The following is a 24,502-nucleotide window of genomic DNA, read 5'->3' on the forward strand; positions in this document are numbered from 1 at the left end:
ATTAACGTCTTCAAAAGGCCAAAATGACCTATGAGACCAAAAGGTTACATGTGGTGAATCTAATACGAGGTCTGGGTACAAAAAGTACAAAGAACTGAAGAGAAAATAGTGGGTAGGGGTGGGGTGAAAGCTGATACAAGGGGAATACAAAGGGTGAGCTGATACAATGGAGCTCTCTGACAGTCGAGGCATCATATACATATTCATCAGTATCCAAAAGGCTATAGAGATTCAATGTCCTCCAAGGTAGGCATTCTGTCGAGATGGCTCCCATGTCGCGCCAGTATGGTATGGATCCTCTGTCGCAATCTGCATCGATGTCGAGAGGGCCCCCTCATCCGTGGGCGACGGGACCGCCCCAACTCTATCGCCCGATCAAGCAGTATGCCTCTGGTGCCTCAGGTGTTGTTATGCTGTTCGGGCTGCTCGGACTCCTCTATCTGTGACTAAAAGAAATCTGTAATCTTCCGCTTTTGTTGGATCTCTCTCATTGTGCCCCTCTTCAAGAGATCCTCTCTATGTTTGCGATCTCCGGTAAGTATAATCCGAGGCATCTCTGATCCTGGTATCTCATGACTCTAGAAAGTGGACCAAAACCCTCTCTGAATAGAAAGTGAAAGCGGCCTCGTATTTCATAGTATACTGGGCAGTGGCATATGTAATGTAGCTCTGTCTCTGGCTCTATCTGGCACACCTGACAAATCCTGTACTTAGTGGGTACTCTGCTTGTCTCGATCTCCAGCTGATGTGAGGATGTGTGTATCTGACCAATAGCACATCGTATCCCTCCGTGAGTTGGAGAAGATGCTCTCTATAGAAAGTCATCTTCGCACCTAGCTCATGTGTAGGTTGTATCCATGTCCTCTTCGTATCCAGCTGAATCAAGTCCTGTCTGATGAGCCTGGTAATCTCTGCCGTAGTGAGGGAGAGGGAGATGGAGGGTGCATCCAGAGAGTATTAAAATGGGGGTAGCCGATCCAGACTAAAGCCATGTAACTGAAACCAAGATGCCATGTTTGCATACCAACATGATCTATCTCCCTGCAATGCCAGCTGTCGCAAAGACTCTAGTGCTAATCGAGCATATTTATCTCTAGGGAGAGCCCAAGTGCTATGCATAAATGAAACTGATCAAGTGAATCTTTTTTCGCCTATAAGAGGCCCAAGTTGGCCTATGAGACAAATCAATATACGTGTGTGTCCTCTATCTTGAGAAAGGACAAAAGTACGAAGTAACAGAATGTCGTCTTGGGGGGGGGTGCGCGTTGATCTGTGAGAAGCTAGGGTACAAGATACATGATATACGAGGGAGGGGAGGTGAAGTTCTATCCCTAGGGGGTATTGGTGCACCTCTATATGCTCAAGGAGGTACAATCATGAAGTGTATCAAGCTGACTAGCTTCGTCCTATGTCAAATTAGGGTGTAATGTCTGGTGCATGGGTGGGTGTGGTGTAAGGGTTGCATGTATGATCTAAATGTGCAGACAAAGTGCTCCTTACCCTCAACCACCCTCTTTGTGCTAAGCTAGAACCTCTCAGCTCGAGGGGTATGAGTAGCTCTACCTTTGTCTTTCTCTAGCCGGTGTGATGATACTCGGAAAGTTACCAATCGCCACTATTAAGCGATGTAGCATGTTTGTGTCCATGTAGCGTGGTTCCTAAACGAATCCCTTGTCTAGCATGGTCAAGAAGTGCTCTGTTTGAGGACAGATCAAAGGGGCACCCAACTGGTCGGACACGTAGCCGGACACCACATTTGTACTCTATTAGTTTTCCAAGCTAATGTAATAATACTCTGTGTAAATCCTGATTCCAGAGTAGTGGGTCAATTCCCTGAGTTGTAATGATGTCATGATAATTGTAAAGGTCCGTGTGAACCGGCCACTGGCCATTTAGAATGCCCTAGGTATAAAGGTCAATAACCTAAATGAAAAGGGAGGCTTATCTTTAGCAGAAGAAGGGAGCTCAAAAAATGTACGCTCAAGCTACGAGCTGCTCCAACCTTGTAATCATCGCAGTTAATGAATGGGTAATCAGTTTTTAAATCCGAAACTTGCATTGTGTTCCTCTTTCTTTGCTCTTTCATTCTAGTGTAAGCATTGTCAGTTTTGTTGTGGTTCGCGAGTACATGTCTGTGAGCTGTAATTGCAGATTTGAGTGCTTAAATTGTTGTTTATAGTCGTTTTGACCATAGGAGAGTGTTCCTAGACCATAGGACGACAGTTCTGGATAGATCTGTTGCAATTTTCAGGACCTTTTTCATGATGGATCGTGATTTTGGTACCTTGTCGGATTGCGACGAGACTTGCTAGGATAGGGTCCCTAGGTGTCCTAGACCTCCTCCTAAAGTTTCGTTGCATTTCGAGTCTGTTCGAGTGCCGAAATGACGTGATGACCTAAAGTTGTGAGAAAGGACATTGGTAGATTTCCCTAATCATTGAGTGTTGGTTTGCTTGTTGAGCTAGTGTGTTTGCTTGTTAAGGTTCACTTCGTGAGATTGACGATCTCATAGAGTCTCCATGCCCCATCTGAGTCACTTTCCCTCAGTATTGACATTATGTTAGTGCCAGAAAGCTATGTTGCAGACGTCCGTCGCGGCGACCCGCTAACATTGACACCGCTACCGGGGATATGATCCTTAAATGGTGAGTGACCTACTGCGTATTTAAAGTGTTCTTTTTCTAAAGATTTGTTCTTCCATTCCATTTACACTCTAGCAGTGAAGCAGCTAGACACGGGGTTTAGTGCTTGATAGAGTTTAGTAGTCGAGGACTTGCTATATCTATTCTTGAGAAGTAAAGAGGGTTGTGAGTGAGATAGCCAAAAGCATTTCATTCTCCGATTTTCCCTATGCTTTCAGAGTGCTGTATCGTTTTTCGTTTCGACTTTATTTTGTATCATTTTATTTGTTTTTGTTTCATGTTTCATTTAAGTACTTAGGAGTAGGATAAGTAGAAACTACCACCATCAAATTTGGGCTAAAAGATTGAGGGTAAAAAGGGTGAAAACCATATTTTGGCCAAAATGACCATAACTCTTAAATTCTGAAATGGTAGAGACCTCAAAAGTGATCCAAATTCAAAAATTTGTGGATCAAGAGCACCAACATACTCTCTAGAATCAATCTGGAAAGTTTGGCAAGAATCTGTGGAGGAACATGGATCGCGATCCATGTACCCCAAAAAAATATTTTTGGTGAAAAGTGACCAGTTACAGTGAGCATCAGTGGGAAACTGCTCTGATCAAGTTTTCTTGAAAGGAAAACTCAAAAATCACTTCAGAATTGGCTGTTAGGGTAAAAATAGTAAAACAGGCATTGCAGACAAAATTGAGCAAATCTTGAGATTTTGGGATTCAAATTCAAAAAGGGGTGAGATTTAGCTTCTACAGGGTATAAAGAACCAACAAAACAAAATTCATGAAAAAATGCTGCCAAACATGGATCGTAAACATGGATCGTGATCCATGTACCTTTTTGACATTTGGGGCTAATATTTGACAAGTAGATTCTTGATATCATTTGGAACAACTTTGCAAAAAGGGACCATGTTAAAAAATTGATAAAAGTTGGTCAAAATAGCCAAATACAAAAACTAGTCAAAAACCGCAGGACAGACAGAAAAACTTGCTTTTGAATGACAAAAACTAGTCCAAATCCAAAACTTTTAATACCATAGCATCTACTAATCATGCTAATTCTGATGGTACCAAGAAATGTCAGTTTGGCTTCCAAACATGGATTGCGATCCATGTACCTCATGAAAAAAATTTGAAATTTTTTGGCTGAGATTTGAGCAGTAGGTAGCTGAGACATAGACAAATACCCAAAGGAACCATATGCAAAAAAGTTGTAAAAAGTGGTCTAAAGAGCCAAAAACAAAACATTCTCTAAACTGTCACAGCAGATTGTAGAAGTCAGTTTTGGTTAGGCAAAACTGATCCAAATCCAGAATTTTTTGTGAAACAAGCTACAAACATCATAAGCTATCAGCACACCAAAAATTCAGATCCAAAAGTGGTGAGAAATTTTTGGAAAAGAACTTTTCAAGCCTGTAGCAGAGACCATTGTGAACAACCCAGAACTGCAAAGTACTCTATTGAAGTGCCATAACTGACCTAACTTTCAATCCAGAGGTCTATCTTCAAAAAAAATGATACCATAGGACCTCCTAAGCATGGTGAATCTGATGATACCAAGAGAAGTCAATTTGGGCTCCAAACATGGATCGCAATCCATGTACCCTAGTGACAGCTTAACCTGAAAGTTTTCCAGATTAGTAGTGCATATACAAGGAAACATATCCCGAAGTCCAGTTTTGGAAAAAATTGAGCAAATTTGGGTCAAAAGGGAGCAAAACAGGTGACACACTGAAAACCGTAGTACAGACCTAGTGTTGGCAATTTGACCTATCAAAACAAGTCCAAATCCAAAAAGATTTGAGATTTAGCTTGTGGATATAGTCGGGAACAAACTCCTAAGAGGACAGGTCCAAATGTGGTTGAACATGGATCGTGATCCGTGTACCTCAACCTTAGAATTTGCTGAAAATTGGCATATAGTCTGCTTATGGCCTTGTCTACACACAATAAAAATTTTGGAAAAAAAAATTGACAGGGAACATGGATCGCGATCCATGTATCTCTCAGCATAGTAGGGGTATCTGACTTGATGATCTTGTAAACATACCCCAAATCTCAAGTTTTGAGCTAAAAATACCTTCTGGAGACCAAGATACAAGCCAAAGTTCCTGTTCTTTGGTCCTGAGACTGTTTTGAGTGCTGTTTCAAGTGTAAATCACCAAAATTGCTCTAACTTTTAATAGACAACTCCAAATTGAGTCAAGTATAGCTAGGAAGAAAGATTGCAGGCAATAGCACACACCTAGATCTGGTTTTGGTTTTAGAGTTGAATTTTACTAGGTTTCCCAAATTCAAACTTTTAGGGTACCCAAAACTAGTTTCTAGAGACCAAAAAGTCAAAAATTTCTAACTTCTGAGAGACCTTACCAGTGGCAAAAAGAGATAAGTTGCACTAAGCCAAGTTGGGCTTGTCAAGTACTATCTTGAGAAATTTGAGTGAGTCTTGATCAATCATCCACCATCAGGGTTCTCTACTCCACTCTGAGACATGAAAAACGCAAGAAACACTGCAATGCCTTCAACAGAGGGATCGAGAGAATACATATAGGAGGGGCATCCTCTGATCAACAAACCGAACGTGAGATTCATCAAAGCCAATGAATCCATGAGAGTGCTCACAGATTATGCTCATGAGGGCTTATATAGATTCACAAACGGGAATCCATACATCTTCTACAGGTGTGTAGAGCCCTATGCTAGAGAGTTGACCACCCATAAGAACCTCTATGCATTCACATATACAGATGCCCACGGAGTGCAAGTTTTGATGGTAGATAAGTATGGACGTGAGTACAAACTTGTTGATCCCATTGACCGCGAGAGATATACATACAAGGGTACTCTAATCTCTACTTACTTTCAGCCAAAAACGATGACAGAGTACACATCAGAGAGTATTCCACCAGGATCTCTCCAAGACGAGAGGAGAGAGTGAGACATTTTTCCAAGAGACCACGAATTGGTTAGACTGGTGACTGAACCACAACGATTAAGACCATATCAAGTGGCTCAATGTGTCAAGAGAAAATACGATGGATCGAAGGACCCATATGCTCATGTCTCACTCTTCAAACAAGTTTTGAGAGCTGAACAGATTGCGGATTTCCTTACTCAGTATGAGGGATTTGGGTTAACATTGGAAGGAACAGCCTTGGCTTGGTTCCAACCACTAAATAGAGATGATTTTCCAAACATAGCACAACTCTTACAAGAGTTTGTAGAGGAATTCTCAAAAAGGGGAATCAAACATAACACAGTGTCCCAAATCTACGCTTTCAAACAAAAAGCAAACGAAAGAGTGAAGAAAGCTTTGCTTCGCTTCAAACAATACATTGATAGATGTCCTGTGAGAGAGTTACCGCAAGATGAGAGATTATCAGTTCTCTTCATAGAGGGCTTGAGGAATGAAACTCTCAAAAAGGACCTACATTTGAAAGGATGCACAACGTTAAACCAAGTCACTAGAGAAGCTCTATATCTAGTTGACAATTGTAAGGCCTACGGAGAGGTGACTGAAGATACAGACAACACGATTAGTAGTGCCTCTTCTCCAAAGAGCGAACCCACCACAAAGCAAGATGTTCAAACTCCTTGGGAACCAATCATTGATCAAGTGGTCGAGGGGGTGATTAGAAGAATAAACCAAGGCTACAAGCAAAACCTGAATGTACGACATCCTCAATTGAGGATATGCAATACTTGTGAGGGGATCACCCCACTCCATGGTGTAACACTCAGCCAAGCCACAACGTGTGCTAGGGCAACAACCACCACTTTTGAATGATGGGAGAGTGATAGTCAACTACGCTCAACCAATGCATATGCCACAACCCATGAGAAACCAGTACTCCATGGATGCGAATACACTCATGTTCATAGCCAATCATTCACAGGAGTATGGGTCAAAGAACATCCTCACAAGGCAAGAACAACCATCGGCTGGATCACCAGCTATGAAACAAGAAGGTCCATGCTATGAGTGTGGAGGTGATCACTGGGCACAAAGTTATCCAAACAAGGGTCCACAAATTGAATCATTTGTATTCTGTGAACGTTGTGGTATAGACCATATACGTCAACACTGTGCTAAAATCCAAACTACAAAGGAAAAGCAACAATGAATGTTGTAGGCGGGATGCCTTCTTCAAGCGGATGCGACATACAACCGGTCATTCCTTTAAACGTGATGACACGAGCTCAAGCTCAAGAAGCTGCAAAAACCAAGCCAACTGAAAAAGCCACATTGCCTGTTCAAACAGAATTTTGAGAACAAATCGGTGAGAACCTTCGGAAGAAGATCATGGAAAGGCAGACGAGACAAAATGAAATTGAAGAGGCTGAAGGAGAAAGCTGCTTTGAAAACTAAATTGAATCAAACAAGAGAGCAGCTTAAACAAGAGCAAGAAAGGAACAAAAACCTCAAAGGAACCTAAAGAGTCAAAGACTAACTCGGGAGGTTCAGTCTTAGTGGAAAAAGTCTTTGAACCTTTAGATACAATTTTGAAGGCCTATGAAGCTAAGCTAAAACCCAACCAAACCCAAGAGGATAGATGGCTGACATATCCTACTCCAAGGTATGAAAAAGAGAGGTTGCAAATGTGCAAGAAGCTCATCCAGAAGGCCCAAGCTCTTATGGAACCACATGTTCCAAATGCTCCAAAAACGGAGGTGCTAATCCGCGATGAAGTCCAAGAATTGGAGAGCCAGGGTATTGTAAACAGAGACCAAGAAGAGCCGAGAGTTGAGGCACCTCTAGATACAAGGGAAGTAGCCAATACCACAGATGGCGTGGGCTCACAAGCAGTGATGCCTATTCCGGAGGTAGAAGAACCGTGGCCACAATCCTTGTGGGAATCGATCAGAAATCAAAAAGATGGTAGTGCTACTTTACAGTCAGCACCTATCCTTGAGATAAACATAGAACATGAATTTTTCCCGGGGGATATACGATCTCTATATGGGGATGTCGGGTCTGTCGTATTTGAAGAGAGTAAACCAGGCTCTCTAAAGACTTTGTCATCTTTCATAGGAGAACACGATACAAAATCCGAGGTTAAAATGGTACCTTCTCAGTGGAAAGCCACACCAAAAATGATGGATACCAAGAGCTTGCATGAATTGATGTCTCTCCTATACAATGCACACTTTATCTCTCAGAGCTACTAAAAATTAGACCGTATCTATGGGGCCAAATGGGCAAACACATGGAAAAGATGGGCTTGAAAATCCCTTCACATGACCAACTTGCTGACAAAAACATGGGTGACACCTTGCCTAAGAAACCACAGACAAAGCCAGTACCAATAAATAAGGTGGGTGACTACTGTGAAGGAGAAGAAGGAAACACTACCTTACCACTGGAGTACAAAGGAGTAAAGAGAGTTGCTATATTAGATAGTGGGGCAGGAATTGCCATTGCAACCAAAGAGATATGGAAAAAATGGGGAAAGCCTGCTCTTAGGAAAACTCGAATGAAACTGCAATTAGCGGATAGATACACCGAGAAACCAATTGGAATATTAGAACAAATCATTGTATCCTCGTGTGGCATAGAGTATGAGCATACCTTTGCCATAATGAATTTTGACAAGAGCAGCAACTTTGATATCATATTGGGCAGACCATTCATGCGTCAGCTCAAAATGGTATAAGACTGGGGCTATGACTATATCTACTTGAGACACAAGGATGTCACTGCGAAGATCAGTGTCACGAATCATAGTTATAGAGATGTAGTACGAACCCCGGGGGAAGACTTAAACTCCACAACTGATTTGGAAAGCAAAGCGCATATTTGGATGTACGGAGCTCCTGAGAGTGGAAGTCTTAGAAAGGAAGATTGCATCCTAGAGCGTTCAGTAGAAGATGAGGCGTATGTACCAGAGCCATTTCCAGAGGAGTTATTTGAACCCTTTGGATGGGATCAAATACTGGCGACTCTTGATGTGTGTGAATGAGGCGACCCTGACTAAATTTTGCGATAAAGGTGGGTATGATATAACTCCCTTATTTACGATAAAGGTGTTGAAGGAAGCTAATGAAGTTTGTGAGTGTGAAAGCAGAAAAGGTGAAACAGATAGCTACGTCATGGAGCATGATGCCAAAGTACACATGAAGGAAGCAGAGCAACAACGAGAATATGTCATCATTGACATACCTGAAGAATCGGCAAAAGTTGTTTCAAAGAAGCCGACTTCAGAAAAAGTGCAAATGAAAGTAGATGAATGATCCAAGTTCAACGGCAAATCTTCAACAAACCAAGATCAAAAGAAGAACTGGGATAAAGATGAAGATCGATTGTCTCCTACGATGATCAAATTCAGCATAAGCGGGGAAACAGGACTCAAAATCACAGGTTCAGCTTTGATAGATCCAGAAGCAACAAAGAATATAATGACATATGGAACGTAGATCATGATGGGAAAGCCACCAATCAAAGTTCTAAAACGCCGATTCCTAGCTTCGAAGTGGCAGAAGCTGTGCTCAAGTTGAGTACCGCGGAGTATAAGGATACTTTTCACATAATCGACTCCCATCACATCAAAGAGAGTCTGATCCTGACAGAAAGCTGGAGGAACATCTTCTTTCGACCACAAGGAAAAGCTTCAACAACAACACCATCAGAGGCCCCAAAAGAACCTCAAATCCATGAGGAGAAGAAATTACCAACCATCACGGAAAAAGGTAAAGCTAAGGTAAACATTGAAGTATATCAACCTCGCAAGACGACTTTACCTTCAACGAGCTTACATCAAACTTCCAACGAAGCTTCTACATCAAGAGCCACACCATTAACAATGCAATGGAAACCGAAACAAAAAGTTTATCAACCAAAGTTTCCATCACATCAAAGCATTAGGAAGAAGCCAAAGAGAATCAACCAAGTGTTGGTATCCAAAGAGCACATAAAAGTCAAAGACCCAGTTTGGATACATGAAGCACGGGTTCAACCACAACAACAAAAGGTGACAGGGTGGGTAGCATCAAATGAGTCAAATCACTGCCCAAGGCTACGTTGAAGGAAACATTAATGTTTGGGCCAAAAAGCCTAAAGTAACAGCTTAGATGTACTCACTTCAAGAAAGAAGTTCTATAATGAGCGACCCAAGCTATCATCGGAATAAAAACAACTCAAGCAGGAGAAAGAACAACAAAAAAGGACAGAAGAAAAGACCTTCCAAGAAAGCAACACAACAAGTATGGGCACCAAAGTCAAACTTCAACGAAGCTACCCAACACAAACGGACGCAGCACCGGATGATTCAAGTTAAGCTACTTGAAGCACAAGGATTTTATGAAGGTAACACTCCAATATGGTTACCAAAAAGTGTAGCTCAATCTAGAACAACCAAGAGAAATCATGCAGCACAAGCTTCTATCCAAAGGCAAGCAATGAAAACCAAGAGCCAACAGAAGCCAATTGCAACGAAGGTTGCTACAATCTCTAGATGGATACCTCGTCATCAATTACAAAAGCAAGGCTTCTACAAAGGAAATCATCAGATCTGGTTACCAAAGCCTAGTGTCCATCAAGTCATCGAGCAAAAGGAGCAAATGCAAAAGACGGTCACACAAGGACCAAAAACAAGATGGGTTCCGAAATTGCTCGTGGAAACTCAAACACAAAGAACCCACACACATCAACAACCGCTTCTCATGGGAAATAACGGAAAAGCTACATCAATCCCTACAAGAGCTGAAGGACTTGTTTCACAAAGCAGTGTGAACATACAACAAGCAAGTCAAGAGGAGCCAAAGTATGCCAACCTACTCGAAAAAATGGTGGCATCCAAAGACCAACACAATGGAAGAGGCCTAAATTTCCAGAACTCATGGAATTGGGTTTCTGGCCTTGAATAGATAAGTCCAAGTTGCCATTAAAATTACATGGCATAAAAGTCAAAGTCGGGCAGCTAAGCCACTAAATGAGCGAGGCGTTAGTCCCAAACCTTCATGTAATATTCTCTGTGGTCTAGGCATCTTAGTTATTATAGGTACTGCTCAAGCTGGAAGAGTTAAGCATAATTACGTTGTGTCGCTCATGCTAGTATAGGTGAGCATAAGAGTCAAAGTCATTGTAGTATAGTGGTAAGTAAAGGAGGAAGTCCAAAAGACACTCACACACTCAACACAGTGAGGTATGAGTAGAGAAAGAAGCTTCTACATCGAAAACCCTTCTTGGAAACATGGAAGCTATTAAGACGTCCTTTGATGTCACATGTGCTACATTTGTTCTTTGAAGCACCCATCAACTCCATCTCTTACACTACATGCTTTTGCTTGAAAAATTTTCATAAGCATATAGAGTGTCCCATAATTGGCACTTACATTAGGCACTCTTCCTTTGTTCTCCCAAGCACTCACCTTGCATGACAAGTACTTCAAGTGGATTTTCCCCAACTCCAATAAGAGCGTACACCAAAGGCACTTTTTTCCCACCAGGTTTTTTCCCTTTGGTCATCCAGGTTTTAGACCCTAATCTAGAATCACATCATTTTCTTGTATGTATTCCTTGTACATCAGCAATAAGGAAATGTCTACCCAAATCAATGGACAACGACTTGGAGCAAAAATTGCAGGTCTCTGTATGCTTATCAGGAGCATCTTTTATCTTCAAGGGTGACAACAAAGCTCCATCAAACAATGGCAAGTCAAAGAATGGCCTACAACACCAAGCAATGAAAAATTCAACAAGAGAGCTATCCACAACAATCATATGTAGCTCACTTAGTGCTTCCACATTGTGGCTATCTATTGTGGAAAACTCAAATTGCACTGGACCTTGAAGAAAATCCATGATAAAGTCCACGCCACAAAGAGGATCAGTTCTACAAGATCAGACACATCAGCATCCATCATGGTGGCCACGACTGGCAACAAAAAGGAGAATACGCAGCAAGAAAAAAAGTTGCCTCAACAATCAAGCTCAAATCACGTATCAACAACACGACAGCTATGAATGAATCACTCTAGGAAGGGGGGAGCGTCATCAACGATAAAGCACTTCCCAAGTTAAAGACCAACCTTGAAGACAAAGCTGAAGATAACCGTATGACAAGACTGCACAAGGTCGTGTCAAGGGACGACACGAATTAGGAAGGGGGGAATGTTTGAGGACAGATCAAACGAGCGCCCAATTGGTCAGACACGTAGCCGGAAACCACATTTGTACTCTATTAGTTTTCCGAGCTAGTGTAGTAATACTCTGTATAAATCCTGATTCCAGAGTAGTGGGTCAATTCCCTGAGTTGTAATGATATCATGATAATTGTAAAGGTCCGTGTGAGCCGGCCACTGGCCATTTAGAATGCCCTATAAAGGTCAATAACCTAAATGAAAAGGGAGGCTTATCTTTAGAAGAAGAAGGGAGCTCAAAAAACGCACGCTCAAGCTACGAGCTGCTCCAACCTTGTAATCATCGCAGTTAATGAATGGGTAATCAGTTTTTAAATCCGAAACTTGCATTGTGTTCCTCTTTCTTTGCTCTTTCATTCTAGTGTAAGCATTGTCAGTTTTGTTGTGGTTCGCGACTCCATGTCTGTGAGATGTAGTTGCAGATTTGAGTGCTTAAATTGTTGTTTATAGTCGTTTTGTCTATAAGAGAGTGTTCCTATACTATAGGACGACAGTTCTGGATAGATCTGTTACAATTTTTAGGACCTATTTCATGATGGATCGTGATTTTGATACCTTGTCGGATTGCGACCAGACTTGCTAGGATAGTGTCCCTAGGTGTTCTAGACCTCCTCCTAAAGTTTCGTTGCATTTCGAGTCCATTCGAGTGCCGAAATGGCGTGATGACCTAGAGCTGTGAGAAAGGACATTGGCAGTCGGATTGCGACCAGACTTGCTAGGATAGTGCCCCTAGGTGTCCTAGACCTCCTCCTAAAGTTTCGTTGCATTTCGAGTCCGTTCGAGTGCCGAAATGACGTGATGATCTAGAGCTGTGAGAAAGGACATTGGCAGATTTCCATGATCATTGAGTGTTGGTTTGCATATTGAGCTAGTGTGTTTGGTTGTTAAGGTTCACTTCATGAGATTGATAATCTCATAGAGTCTCCGTGCCCTATCCGAGTCACTTTCCCTGAGTATTGACATTATGTTAGTAACAGAAAGCTATGCTGCAGACGTCCATCGCGGATGATCTAGAGCTATGAGAAAGGACATTGGCAGATTTCCGTGATCATTGAGTGTTGGTTTTCTTGTTGAGCTAGCGTGTTTGCTTGTTAAGGTTCACTTCATGAGATTGACGATCTCATAGAGTCTCCGTGCCCCATCCGAGTCACTTTCCCTGAGTATTGACATTATGTTAGTACCAGAAAGCTATCAGCATAGCTTTCTGGTACTAACATAATGTCAATACTCAGGGAAAGTGACTCGGATGGGGCACGGAGACTCTATGAGATCGTCAAGCTGATAGCTTTCTGGTACTAACATAATGTCAATACTCAGAGAAAGTGACTCGGATAGGGCACGGAGACTCTATGAGATCGTCAATCTCATGAAGTGAACCTTAACAAGCAAACACACTAGCTCAACATGCAAACCAACACTCAATGATCAGGGAAATCTGCCAATGTCCTTTCTCACAGCTCTAGGTCATCACGCCATTTCGGCACTCGAATGGACTCGAAATGCAACGAAACTTTAGGAGGAGATCTAGGACACCTAGGGGCACTATCCTAGCAAGTCTGACAAGGTACCAAAATCACAATCCATCATGAAAAAGGTCTTGAAAACTGCAACAGAACTGTCGTTCTATGGTCTAAGAACACTTTTCTATGGTCAAAACGACTAAAAACAATGATTTAAGCACTCAAATCTGCAATTATAGCTCACAGACACGTAGTCGTGAACCACAACAAAACTGACAATGCTTACACTTAAATTAAAGAGCAAAGAGAGAGGAACACAATGTAACTTTCGGATTTGAAAAATGATTACCCATTCATTAGAAAAGTCAATTACAAGTTGGAGCAGCTCGTAGCTTGAGCGTACGTTTTTTGAGCTCCCTTCTTCTTCTAAAGATAAGCCTCCCTTTTCATTTGGGTTATTGACCTTTATACCTAGGGCATTCTAAATGGCCAATGGCCGGCTCACACGGACCTTTACAATTATCATGACATCATTACAACTTAGGGAATTGACCCACTACTTTGGAATCAGGATTTACACAGGGTATTACTACACTAACTCGGAAAACTAATAGAGTACAAATGTGGTGTCCGGCTACGTGTCTAACCAGTTGGGTGCCAATTCGATCTGTCCTCAAACATGCTCACTGCTCCTCTAACTCTATGAGTGCACGATGAAGGGTCATACTAGAAGGGTGGTAATCTATCCGTGCCTAGTCCATTTGGTCCAAACCACTGTCTCACATGTGACTACCAAGACTCGTGCTTGCGTGACTCTGAAATCTGCTTCGAGGCTTTGAAGGGTGTGTGTGTTAGTCTATCTGATGGCGTCTCTCTCATCCTCTGAACGAGGCAAACTATCTAGAAAATGGCCTTGACTAGTATGTGTGGAGTAGTTTGCATGGGTTTTTTTTTTTTTTTGGGGAGAGAGAGAGAGAGAGAGAGAGAGAGAGAGAGAGAGAGAGAGAGAGAGAGAAATGAAATGAAATGATATTTACGTCTTAAATGGCCAAAATGACCTGAGACCAATCTGTTACAAACTGATGAATCCGATACCATGTGTGTGTGCAAAAAAGAGATACTAAAATGAATCTAGTAGTCTAGTATTGCTACTATCTGGAATTATGTGGGGTATGCGTGATCAATGAGAGAATGGGTGCCCAATACAAGAGGGTGATATAATGGGTGATGAATCCATCCTCATCTATCCTTTGGATGTCGAGATAGTATGGCTCGAATCCTCTGTTGTTGTAGTCTTTGTCGATGCTGTGAAGCTTTTCTCCTCGGTCGCGGGCATCTCAATCTCCCTAGCTCTAGTGCTCGGTCAAAGAGAGTACCGTGGGTATGAGTATGAGCTACGCTTTGCAGTGGTGGCTGCTCCTCTATCTGTCCAGTGTATGGAGTGAAGAAATCAATAATCTGTCTCTTGGATTCTCTCTCAAGATCTCCTCAGTAAACTATCTTTGTGTGTGTGTAACTCAAGTAGATAGAGTCCAAGACATCTTTGGTCGTGATAGCTCATGTTTCTGGAGAAGGGTCCGAAGCCTTCTCTGAATAGAGAGTGGAAGCGACCCCATATCTCATTATACACTGTGTAATAACATATATAATCCATCTACGTCTTTGGCTTTATATGGGATAGGCTGTTGCTCCCTCTGAATCTACCGGTCTCAATCTCAAACTGGTGTGAAGATGTGTATATCTGAACAATGGCACACTGTAACCCATGAGATAGATATGTATCCATATAGCTGGGTCGAATTAGAACCCCATCCCTTGTGAGTTGGAGAAGGTACTCTCTATAGAAAGCCATCTTTGTGCCCAACTCCTGTGTCGGCTCTATCCATGTTCTCCTCAAGAGTTGGCTCTATCCATGTTCTCCTGGTGTGTCCAATTGCGTCAGGTCCTGGCAAATGAGTCTAGTAATCTTCACCCGTGTAAGAGATAGCGGTGATGCATCAAGGGAGTACTCGAAGGGAGGCAAGTTGTCCATGTTGAAGCCATGTTTCTAGAACCATGATGACATTTGTGCATACCAGCATTATGTGTCCCCCTGTAAAGCTAACTGTCTGGAGGACTCGAGGGCCAACCTGGCACATGTCTCTGGTAGTATCCCATAAACTATGCATAAAGGGAGACTAATCTGGCAAGCACCTCTATCTCCATTGGGGGGTTGCTAACTCCTCTCTAATGATCTCATGTGGCACAGAGGTCTTGGCTCTAATCATCCGAGAGATCATAGATACCAAGGGCCTCTTCATACCTCTCCACCCATTGTGAACCACAGAGAGTCCCCAAACCTGAACCCCATAGAGCATAGTTGAAGCAACCAACGTAGCGAAGAGCCAGAGCTTTGTTTGGAGTTCCTCGAACTGAACCTGCGAGCACATCCTCTCCAATTCTCCCAAGGCCACATACGCTCTGGTCAGTCTAGTCTCTGCTGCTCTCTTCAAAGAAAACCTTGGCTAGTGAAGACTACCCCAAGATAAGTATATGCATTTGTGTACTCCACAATCTCCTGACCAGAAGTGCATGTAGATGGTGATCTCCTAATCCACTGCGGTGTGGTGTTGAACACCATAAACTTGGTTTTACCAAGGTTGACAAACAATCCACTATCCTCCGCAAAGTTATGTAATGCATCCAAATGTCATTGCATACCCTCCGGTGCAAGGTTGTTTCAAAACGTACGTACGGATCTGTTCTATACCGTACGGCTGTACTCTATGATCCGTACGGTATGAATCGATCCGTACAAGTCAAAAATTTTGAATTCATTTTTAGGGGAGATGAGGCCATTGAGTGATTTCGAGAGGGTTTTCGAGCCATTCCGTACACTTATGGGCACATAAACAAAGATGTCTTCAAATGTCTCTAGAAGCTAATACATGTAATCTTGTTCTTAATTGGAAATGTCCTAAAAAGTTCGGTAAATTGAGGTTTTTTTACAAGAATATGTATTTTTACGTACATTTTTTTTTGTACGGAACCACGTACAATACATACACATCCACCGTGTACAACAGTACGTTCTGAACCACCTTGCTTTGGTGAGTTAGAGATCAGCACAATCTCATCAGCATATAACAACAATGGAACCCATGTCTCTGCCAGCTGGGCACCTGTGTCGCCCTCTGTCAATGTAATTTGGAACCTCATCTATATACGTATCAAATAGAGTAGGAGGCAATGGACAACCTTGTCTCACTCCAATAGTGGAGTGAACTAAATCAGACATCCCCTCTTGAGTGCATACATGTCCCACCATTAATTTATATAGAGCCATGATCCCCCAAATTAACTGAATGGGCACTTCCATCTCTTGTAATCTACGCATCAATCTGGCTTTGGGCACTGTGTCAAATGCTTTGGGGAATTATGCTACTAGCTGGAGCTGTGTGGGTTATGTGTGACCAGTGATACAATGGGTGCCCAATGAGAGAGAGAGAGAGAGAGAGAGAGAGAGAGAGAGAGAGAGAAATGAAATGAAATGATATATTAACGTCTTCAAAAGGCCAAAATGACCTATGAGACCATCAGATACAAAGTGGTGAATCTAATACAATGTCTGAAGTACAAGTACAAAAAGTACTAAATGTAGAAACTGAAAACTGAAAATGAAGTGTGAAATGTGAAATGTGAAATGTGAAATTGTGAAAATGTAGAGTAGGCCCTCAATGACATTCTGGGTGTCGTGCTAGAATGCCTCTGATCCTCGCTGGAGACTCCGTCGATGGAGTGTGCTCCTGTGTCTCGGTCGTGGTGGTCTCGATCTCCTGAGCTCAGTCGTCTCGATCAATGAGGGTGCCTCTGGTATGAATGTGGGTACAACCATGTGCTGGTGGCTGGTCTTCTGGCTCCCTCGATCCAAAGAAGTCTGTGATCTGTCTCAGTGCTGTCGCACTCCATGTCTCCTCAGCAGACTATCTCTATGTCGGTGTAGCTCAAGTAGATATAAGCCAAGGTATCTCTGATCCTGATACCTCATGACTCTATCTAGGGGTCCAAAACCCTCCCTGAATAAGCAATGGAAGCGCCCTCGTATCTCATAATACACAATGCAGTGGCATATGTAGTGTAGCTCTGTCTCTGGCTCTCTATCGCATAGTTGGCATATCCTAGACTTCGGTGGTATCCCTCTAAATCTACCCGTCTCAATCTCCAGCTGTTGTGAAGATGTGCAAATCTGACCAATAGCACATCGTAGACCATGAGATAAATGAGTGTCCATGTAGCTCGGACGAATCACAAACCCATCTCCCGAAAGTTGGAGAAGATGCTCTTTGTAGAAAGCTATCTTCGTGCCCAACTCCTGCATCGGCTCTACCCATGTCCTCCTGGTGTCCAACTGTATAAGATCCTGACAAATGAGTCTAGTGATCTCCGTCCGTTTGACTGGCAGGGAGGGTGCATCCAGGGAATACTGAAAAGGAGGCAATCTATCCATGTTGAAACCATGCCTCTGAAACCATGAGGTCATCTGCGCATACCAACATGATGCGTCTCCCTGCATCTCTAACTGTCTAGAGGACTCAAGAGCCAATCTAGTATATCTGCCTCTATGTGTATCCCATAGATTGTGCATAAAGGACACTGATCTGGTAAGAGCCCCAATCTCTATAGGAGGGGCGGCTATCTCCGCTCGAATAATCGCATGTGGTACGGAGGCCTTGGCTCTAATCATCCGGGATATCATAATTACCAAGGGTCTCTCCATCCTCCTCCAACTGTCATGATTCACAGATGGTCCCCAAACCTGAACCCCATAAAGCATAGCTGAAGCAACCAAAGTATCAAAGAGCCATAGCTTTGTTCGTGGTTCTTGAAATTGAACCTGCGAACACATCCTCTCTAGCCCTCCCAATGCCGCATAGGCTCTGGACAGTCTAGTCTCTGCTGCTCTCCTCAGAGTAAACCTTGGTCCTGTGAATACCACCCCAATGTATGTATATTCATCTGTGTACTCCACAATATCCTGACCATATACGAGTGTAGGTGCCGATCTCTTGACCCACTGTGGTGTGGTGTTAAACACCATAACCTTGGTTTTACCAAGGTTCAAGACAATCCACTATCCTCTGCAAAGCTGTGCGATGCATCCAACTGTCTCTGCATGCCCTCTGGTGACTCTGATATCAACACAATATCATCAGCATATAATAATAAAGGGATCCATCTCCCTGCTAGCTGAGCGCCTCTGTCGCCCTCTTTGTCAATGTAGTTAGAGACTTCATCTACATACATACCAAAAAGTGCAGGGGACAAAGGACACCCCTATTTCACTCCAATAGTGGAATGAACAATGTCAGAAATCCCCTCAAGAGTGCGTACCTGGCCAGTCACTGAGCCGTATAAAGCCATGATCCCCCATATGATCTCTGTGGGTACTCCCAACTTCAGTAGCCTACGCATCAATCTGGCCCTCGGCACTGTGTCAAATGCTTTGCGGAAGTCCACAAAGCAACAATACATCCGTCTTCCATGTGTCCGACCTTCCTCAATAATGGTTCTGAGTGTAAGAATATGGTCCAAAGTGGAGAAACCCCTCCTGAATCCAGCCTGTCCTGCTGCTCGTATGCCCTCATTTTCTGCCCATTTACTCAGTTGCTGTTCAAGAATGGATGCATACAACCGTGCCAATGTGTGACCTATCATAATAGTATGGTAGTTCCCTGGCACCGTGGGGTCCCCTGTCTTGAAGAGAGAGATGAAATGTGCTATTAATGTCCACAAAAGTCCAAAATGACCAATGAGGCCAAAAGTTAGACCCATAATGTGAATGTTACAACTGTCCGCGTAAAAGACTAAACTGAAAAATAACTATCATGACATTGACAACGTGTAGGGTATGATCTTTTTCAGGGAACTCTAGCCAAGTAAGCGATGGTGCGAGTGCAGTACTTCTCATGAAAAGAGCTTTGGCAGTCCAGCGTGGGATTCCTATTCTTGGCATTTTTAAGTAAGCTGCATTTCTGATTTGTGTGCATTGCAGGTGTGTTGTTGTTATTAATAAAAGATGAATTGTGTTTGCCGAGTGCAGAAGTTTTTCAGTTGTTGGCGTCAGTCCTGCTATAAATGGAATCGGCCCTGTTTATGCAATACCTAAAGCTGTAAAACAAGCAGGACTGCAGCTAGAAGATATCTCTCTTTTTGAAATCAATGAGGTAAATGGTTGGAGCTTTTGGCTTATTCACTGTAGTCAATAGTCCATATCCTCTCCTTTGGCTGTGATCTAAGTTGATTCTAAAGATCAGATTCAACGGTTCTTTGCTGCCACCTTTTTCTTGCACTAGGACATCGTTGTGCCTGTGTAAGTGTTAGGATCACCTTTTCGTAATCACATTAGTATTATACGTATATCCTTCGTCCACCAAAGATGTCGGAGATCTCTTGTACTCTGTGTGGTTGTCCATGTCCATTCCATCGTTGTGCTGTGTCTTGCCTCTGAGTCTGGGTTCCCGGTTGGGGTTGTGTTAGTGGCAATTTCATCGGAAAGGTGCATGCATGTTCATCTCGACGTGAATGTGCATTGCATGTCCATCTCAGTGGGAGTCCACATCTGTGTTTGCACCTGCGTCTGCATATTGGTAATGTTTAGTATAATCGAAGCGTGCAAGATGTAAAATAAATAAGAGGTTATAGAGCGTGAGGCTGATATCAAATACATACAACTGAACATGGAAACCCCAAGTATGCAACACATAAGGCTGATTAATAAGAAATATTTTGTGTGTTTTCTTCTCACGCCTTTGTGATTACCAAAGAGGCTCATAAGCATCCCTCTCCATCACGCTTCACATATAATTTTGTCATTTGAGGATGCTAAAAACTAAAGGCATCATCAGGTGTATTAGCAATTATCTTAGCACAGAGCTAGATGTGAGCAGCATATTCTCTGTCTGGAATGTTTTCCCAATTCAATCCCCTGAATAATCATACAAACTTCACATAAAAGGGATAAGTTCTTCATACTCCAACGAATATGGAAAGTATGTCGTGGGTGTACACCATTCCAATGAATATACAAATGACATTGGATCGCATAAGAGGGCAAGTTCCGAATTGATGTCTCTTTGAATGCGATTGTCCATCCAAAGTCGGGCGCAAGGGGCGGGGCGGGGCGGGCGGTGGGGGGGGGGGGGGGGGGGGGGGGGAAAGGGGGGCTTGGGGGGGTTTCACGGTAGTGGCCGTCCTCCTCATGATATGACGGACGCATGCCATTGGCCATAACATGTCAAATCTATATTTACAAAATGCAAATGCATCTTTGTACGACTGTATCAGATCATCATGATCCATCAAATCCTCAGAGTTCATCCACTGTACATCCATGGACAGGTCGTTCTTGAATTTCACTAAAAGGTCTTTCCTCTTGTGGTTCTATCCTTGCGAGCATTAATATATTTTGGAATTAAAATCTCTTCAGTACCTTCAACTTCTAGCTGAGCATCATTTGATGGTTCAATAGGTAGATCTCCCTTGAATGGTTTGAGAAGACTCACATGGAAGGCATTGTGTATCTTTAAGGACAGCTAATGTGGAATACCGGATGCATCCTAAGTTGTGAGGGTCCACAATACCCAAAAGATAATGTGAACATGTATTTCTTTTTTAATTGTAGCAGGGCTACAATGTCACTGGTGCAGGACAGACAGTTAGTTCAGTTGGTCACAGTTGGTCAAGAGTTCACACTGGACAGACTCTCGCCTAGGCAGTGACACGAGGCAAGTGATAGGAATGGTGGTCTAGTCGACACCGAGGCCAGATCACCACCACCTCAGTTTGGAGGTAGGCTTAGCTGGATGGGGATATCTACTAGCCGTTGGTGGCTCCTTACATATGAGTGGCTGGGTCCAGGTCGGATGGGCGATCGATATCATCTTCTTTTGTGTGGTCAGTCATCTAGAGTCCTTTATCTTGAGTTGTACACAGCACATCTGCACCATCCCTGCACAGTTGAGCCTCGGCACCCCCACTGTACCTAGGAGATATGGGTTGGAGCTGAGTGTGCTTCCATGCCAGAGTCTGTATTGGTTTCTTGCTCGGGTGGAGCATGTGAGCGCAATTGGAGCTCTTACTCTCTCATTCGACGAAGATTTGAAATCGCCTTAGCACTTCTCAATTGGATAAGTTGGTGTTTTGTAGAGTTAACATGAGGCTCGTGTGGAGCTACCAATCTTTGGGGCAATCCAAACAGGTAAATGATCTCGGCATATGGCTGCTAGCGTAAACGCATATTATAACTTTTTTATTCACTACCATTTATTTTACTCTTCAACAGGTGGATGTGACACAGCTCAAGATGGTAGATGATCCTGCTCCAGAGGAGATGGACCGAGAGATTAGAGACGAGCAGGAGACGATTCTCAAAGAGCTGCATAGAGAGCTTGAGAGTGTGGATCGTCATGTGACTAGATTGCGTGCACGAGCTCTCAACATTCCTCTACGCACGACGCTTCCAAATCAGTGAGACGAGAGAGTATTCGCAAGGGGAAGCTTCCTGTTCGCTCCTCTCGCACGCGAGAAAATAAAGTTGTCTAGCTCATTCACACCGAGATTGCTGATTTCTTTGAGGAGGCTAATGGTGCAGAGGTGCTTGTTCCAGATGCCACTGTTGCTAAGCCATAGTTTGATGAAGAGGGCAATGTGCTTGATGATGGGGGCATGATCTCTTCCGACGATTCATCTTCGGCATGGACATAGACTTTTGAGGCTATAGGGCATGCCGCCTACTAGCCTATGTGCATGCTTTGGAGAGCAGCAAACTTTTATTGTGTTTCATTATTTTGATTCAATTTGTATGGCATATACAGTGCCAGCTTGTGGCTGATGTCATAGACATTATGCTTGTAGTTGAGTTTGTACGTGTGTTTCATTGTTTTGTTTCAGTTTGTATGGCATTTACAGTGCCGGCTTCTGGCTGAGGCTAGAGATAGTATGCTTGTAGTTGAACTTGGTTTTATGATTTATCATTGAGGCTTGAGGTATTTGAGTTTCATGTTCAATTATCAATATGTTTTTCAGCGTTGTAATTTGTAATGTAAATTTGTTTATAAGTCTATGGATTTTCACTAAAACATGGGTTTTCTACAAATGATACGTACCTATTACGTACCTGAAAGGTGGTTCAGTACGGTAGTACATTCCGTATGTACCTAAACATGTCGTACACTACGTACCTTTCCATCTTGGGCCTACTCAGAGCTATCCTCTTCGGATATCTCCGATTTTAAATTCAGCATTGCTCAGTTTGTGAACAAGTCTTCTTCATCAGCAGAAATACAAAAACAGGGTGGCACAGAAAACGCTCGCTGCTGCTGCTGTTGCACGACTCGCCCTCACCTGCGCCCTCACCCCCTCTTGCGTTTGCTGCCCCCTCTCCATCTCCAATGCGCTGTCCTGCTGCCTCCCGCCACTCACGCTCGCTGCCTCCTGCCGCCCGTTGCCTTCGCTCTCAGCCCTCCCGTTGCCGCTGCCCTCCATCTCGCAAGCTGTCCTCCACCCGTTGCCGCTGCCCTCCACCCCGCTGCCCTCCATCCCGTTGCCGCTGCCCTTCACCCCGCCTCCTCATCCTCTATCCTATACCCCTTGTTAGCTCAAGGCAAGGGTGTCACCTTTCGTCCTTGACTTGTCATCCTCTCATTCGCTCAAGGCAAGGGTGCAAGGGTGTCGCCTTTCGTCCTCGACTTTTCATCCTCTCATTTGCTCTCCCTGGGTCGTCATCGTAGCAGCAAACACAGATGGAGGATTCTGCTCCGCTACAGAGGGACTCCACTGCAGCCCCCTCACCCGACCCCGCAGAACCCACCATTCGACTTGCTCTTTCGCCGACAGAGCAAGCGAGCTTAGAAGCAGAGGTGGCTCGCCTTCAGGCCACCTCTGTTATCTGCAAGATTCTCGACACCAGACCCAACAGAGGGGAGGTGCGCGATCTCCTTCAGGCCCGCCTTCTCACTGAGGTGGGCAAGATCCTCAATGTTCAGCTTCTCGAACGTGGCTACTACCAGATAGAGTTTCAGACTCGCGAGATGGTGTCCAAGGTCATTGCGATGGGCCCCCTAGCCATCCGAGCAGTTCGAGCACACTTTTGACAGTGGCGCCACAGTTTCGGTCCAGCTACCGACGTTCTTGTCGAGGAGGCAGACCTGCCCATCTCAATTTGCTTCCCCGGCCTGCGGAAGGACTACCTTCCGCTCCTTTCCAGTGTCACAACACAGTGACGTGGCAGCCCCGGTGTACACACACACACACACACACACCTACCCCTTTGGCTTGGACAGTCCCGCATAAACCCGAAATGCTGACGTAGCACTGTCCGTACTGCCCCCGCAATTCACGCCGAAAATCACGGGCTGTTGACGTGGCATGTTGTACGGATGCCCGTTTTTTGCGGTGCAGTTTACGGCAGCAAGGGCAGATTTTGGGGCTGCTTTTTGGCTACGCAATTTGCAAGAGAAAAGAGGGAGAGAGCTTTTGCTTTATTTTTGCAAGGCTTTTGAGTTTTCAGCTTTTAGGGGCTTTGCTTTTTGGCATCCCTTGTAATGAATAAATAAGTGGGCAAGCCTCCCATTTCTTAGAGCATCTGGACGCAGAGTCTGAGAGTGAGAGCCTCCCACTCACTTGTACTTTGAGTTGCAAATTAATACAAAAAGAAATACCGAAAGGGGCGTCAGTCTTTGGAGCCAATATCTCTAGGCACAGAACTCCGCCGGGCGAGTGTCGAATCAATTGTGAACTATGAACTGTTTTGGATTGAATTCTTGTGGTGTCGCGATAGAATCTCGACTTGGAGTGTCCAAGTCTGTTACAGTGGTATCAGAGCACAGCCGATTTCTCTTCTACGGGAAATGCGATCCTTTTTAGGCGGCACTTATGGATTCAAGCAGAGATCAATCGACTTCCTCTGCATCCGGAGATACGGGAAGAGATCACGAAGAGGATTCATGCGAGTATGGCCCGCCTCGGCCTACTCAGGTGGAGCTTGAAGAGATGGAGCGTCGACGATTGATCGACGATGCTACAAAGATGTTGCTAAATTTTTCAAAGGACTCGAAATTTGCAAAATTTATGAGCTAGACCTCCTTCGACGAGGTGCATTCAGAGTGGTGGCAAACCACAGAACCACCCCTCAAACCAGCACTAAAGAAACCTCCTACTCCAAGGATGTATACAGAGCAAGAATTAGAAGAGGTGGTTGATGCACGGATTCCTCATCTTCCTGACGCGCA

The 24,502-nt window shown here is 43.7% G+C and overlaps 1 protein-coding gene and 1 long non-coding RNA gene across 2 annotated transcripts in view; both read left to right on the plus strand.

The window, feature by feature from the left end:
- Positions 1 to 24,502, plus strand: part of LOC147450298 (3-ketoacyl-CoA thiolase 1, peroxisomal-like) — a 160,953-nt gene that overhangs the window by 112,686 nt on the left and 23,765 nt on the right. The window contains exons 10-11 of the mRNA XM_086519569.1: positions 19,137 to 19,233; positions 19,315 to 19,438. Coding sequence (XP_086375695.1) covers positions 19,137 to 19,233; positions 19,315 to 19,438 — 221 coding nt within the window. The remainder of the gene's footprint in view (positions 1 to 19,136; positions 19,234 to 19,314; positions 19,439 to 24,502) is intronic.
- LOC147450300 (uncharacterized) lies at positions 20,450 to 22,261 on the plus strand. The gene is made up of 2 exons (XR_015189262.1): positions 20,450 to 21,471; positions 21,556 to 22,261. It is a non-coding gene; the product is annotated as an uncharacterized LOC147450300 (long non-coding RNA).

The sequence above is a fragment of the Adiantum capillus-veneris genome, chromosome 9, assembly GCF_014529385.1.
Source record: "Adiantum capillus-veneris isolate H3 chromosome 9, ASM1452938v2, whole genome shotgun sequence".
Lineage (NCBI taxonomy): Eukaryota > Viridiplantae > Streptophyta > Polypodiopsida > Polypodiales > Pteridaceae > Adiantum > Adiantum capillus-veneris.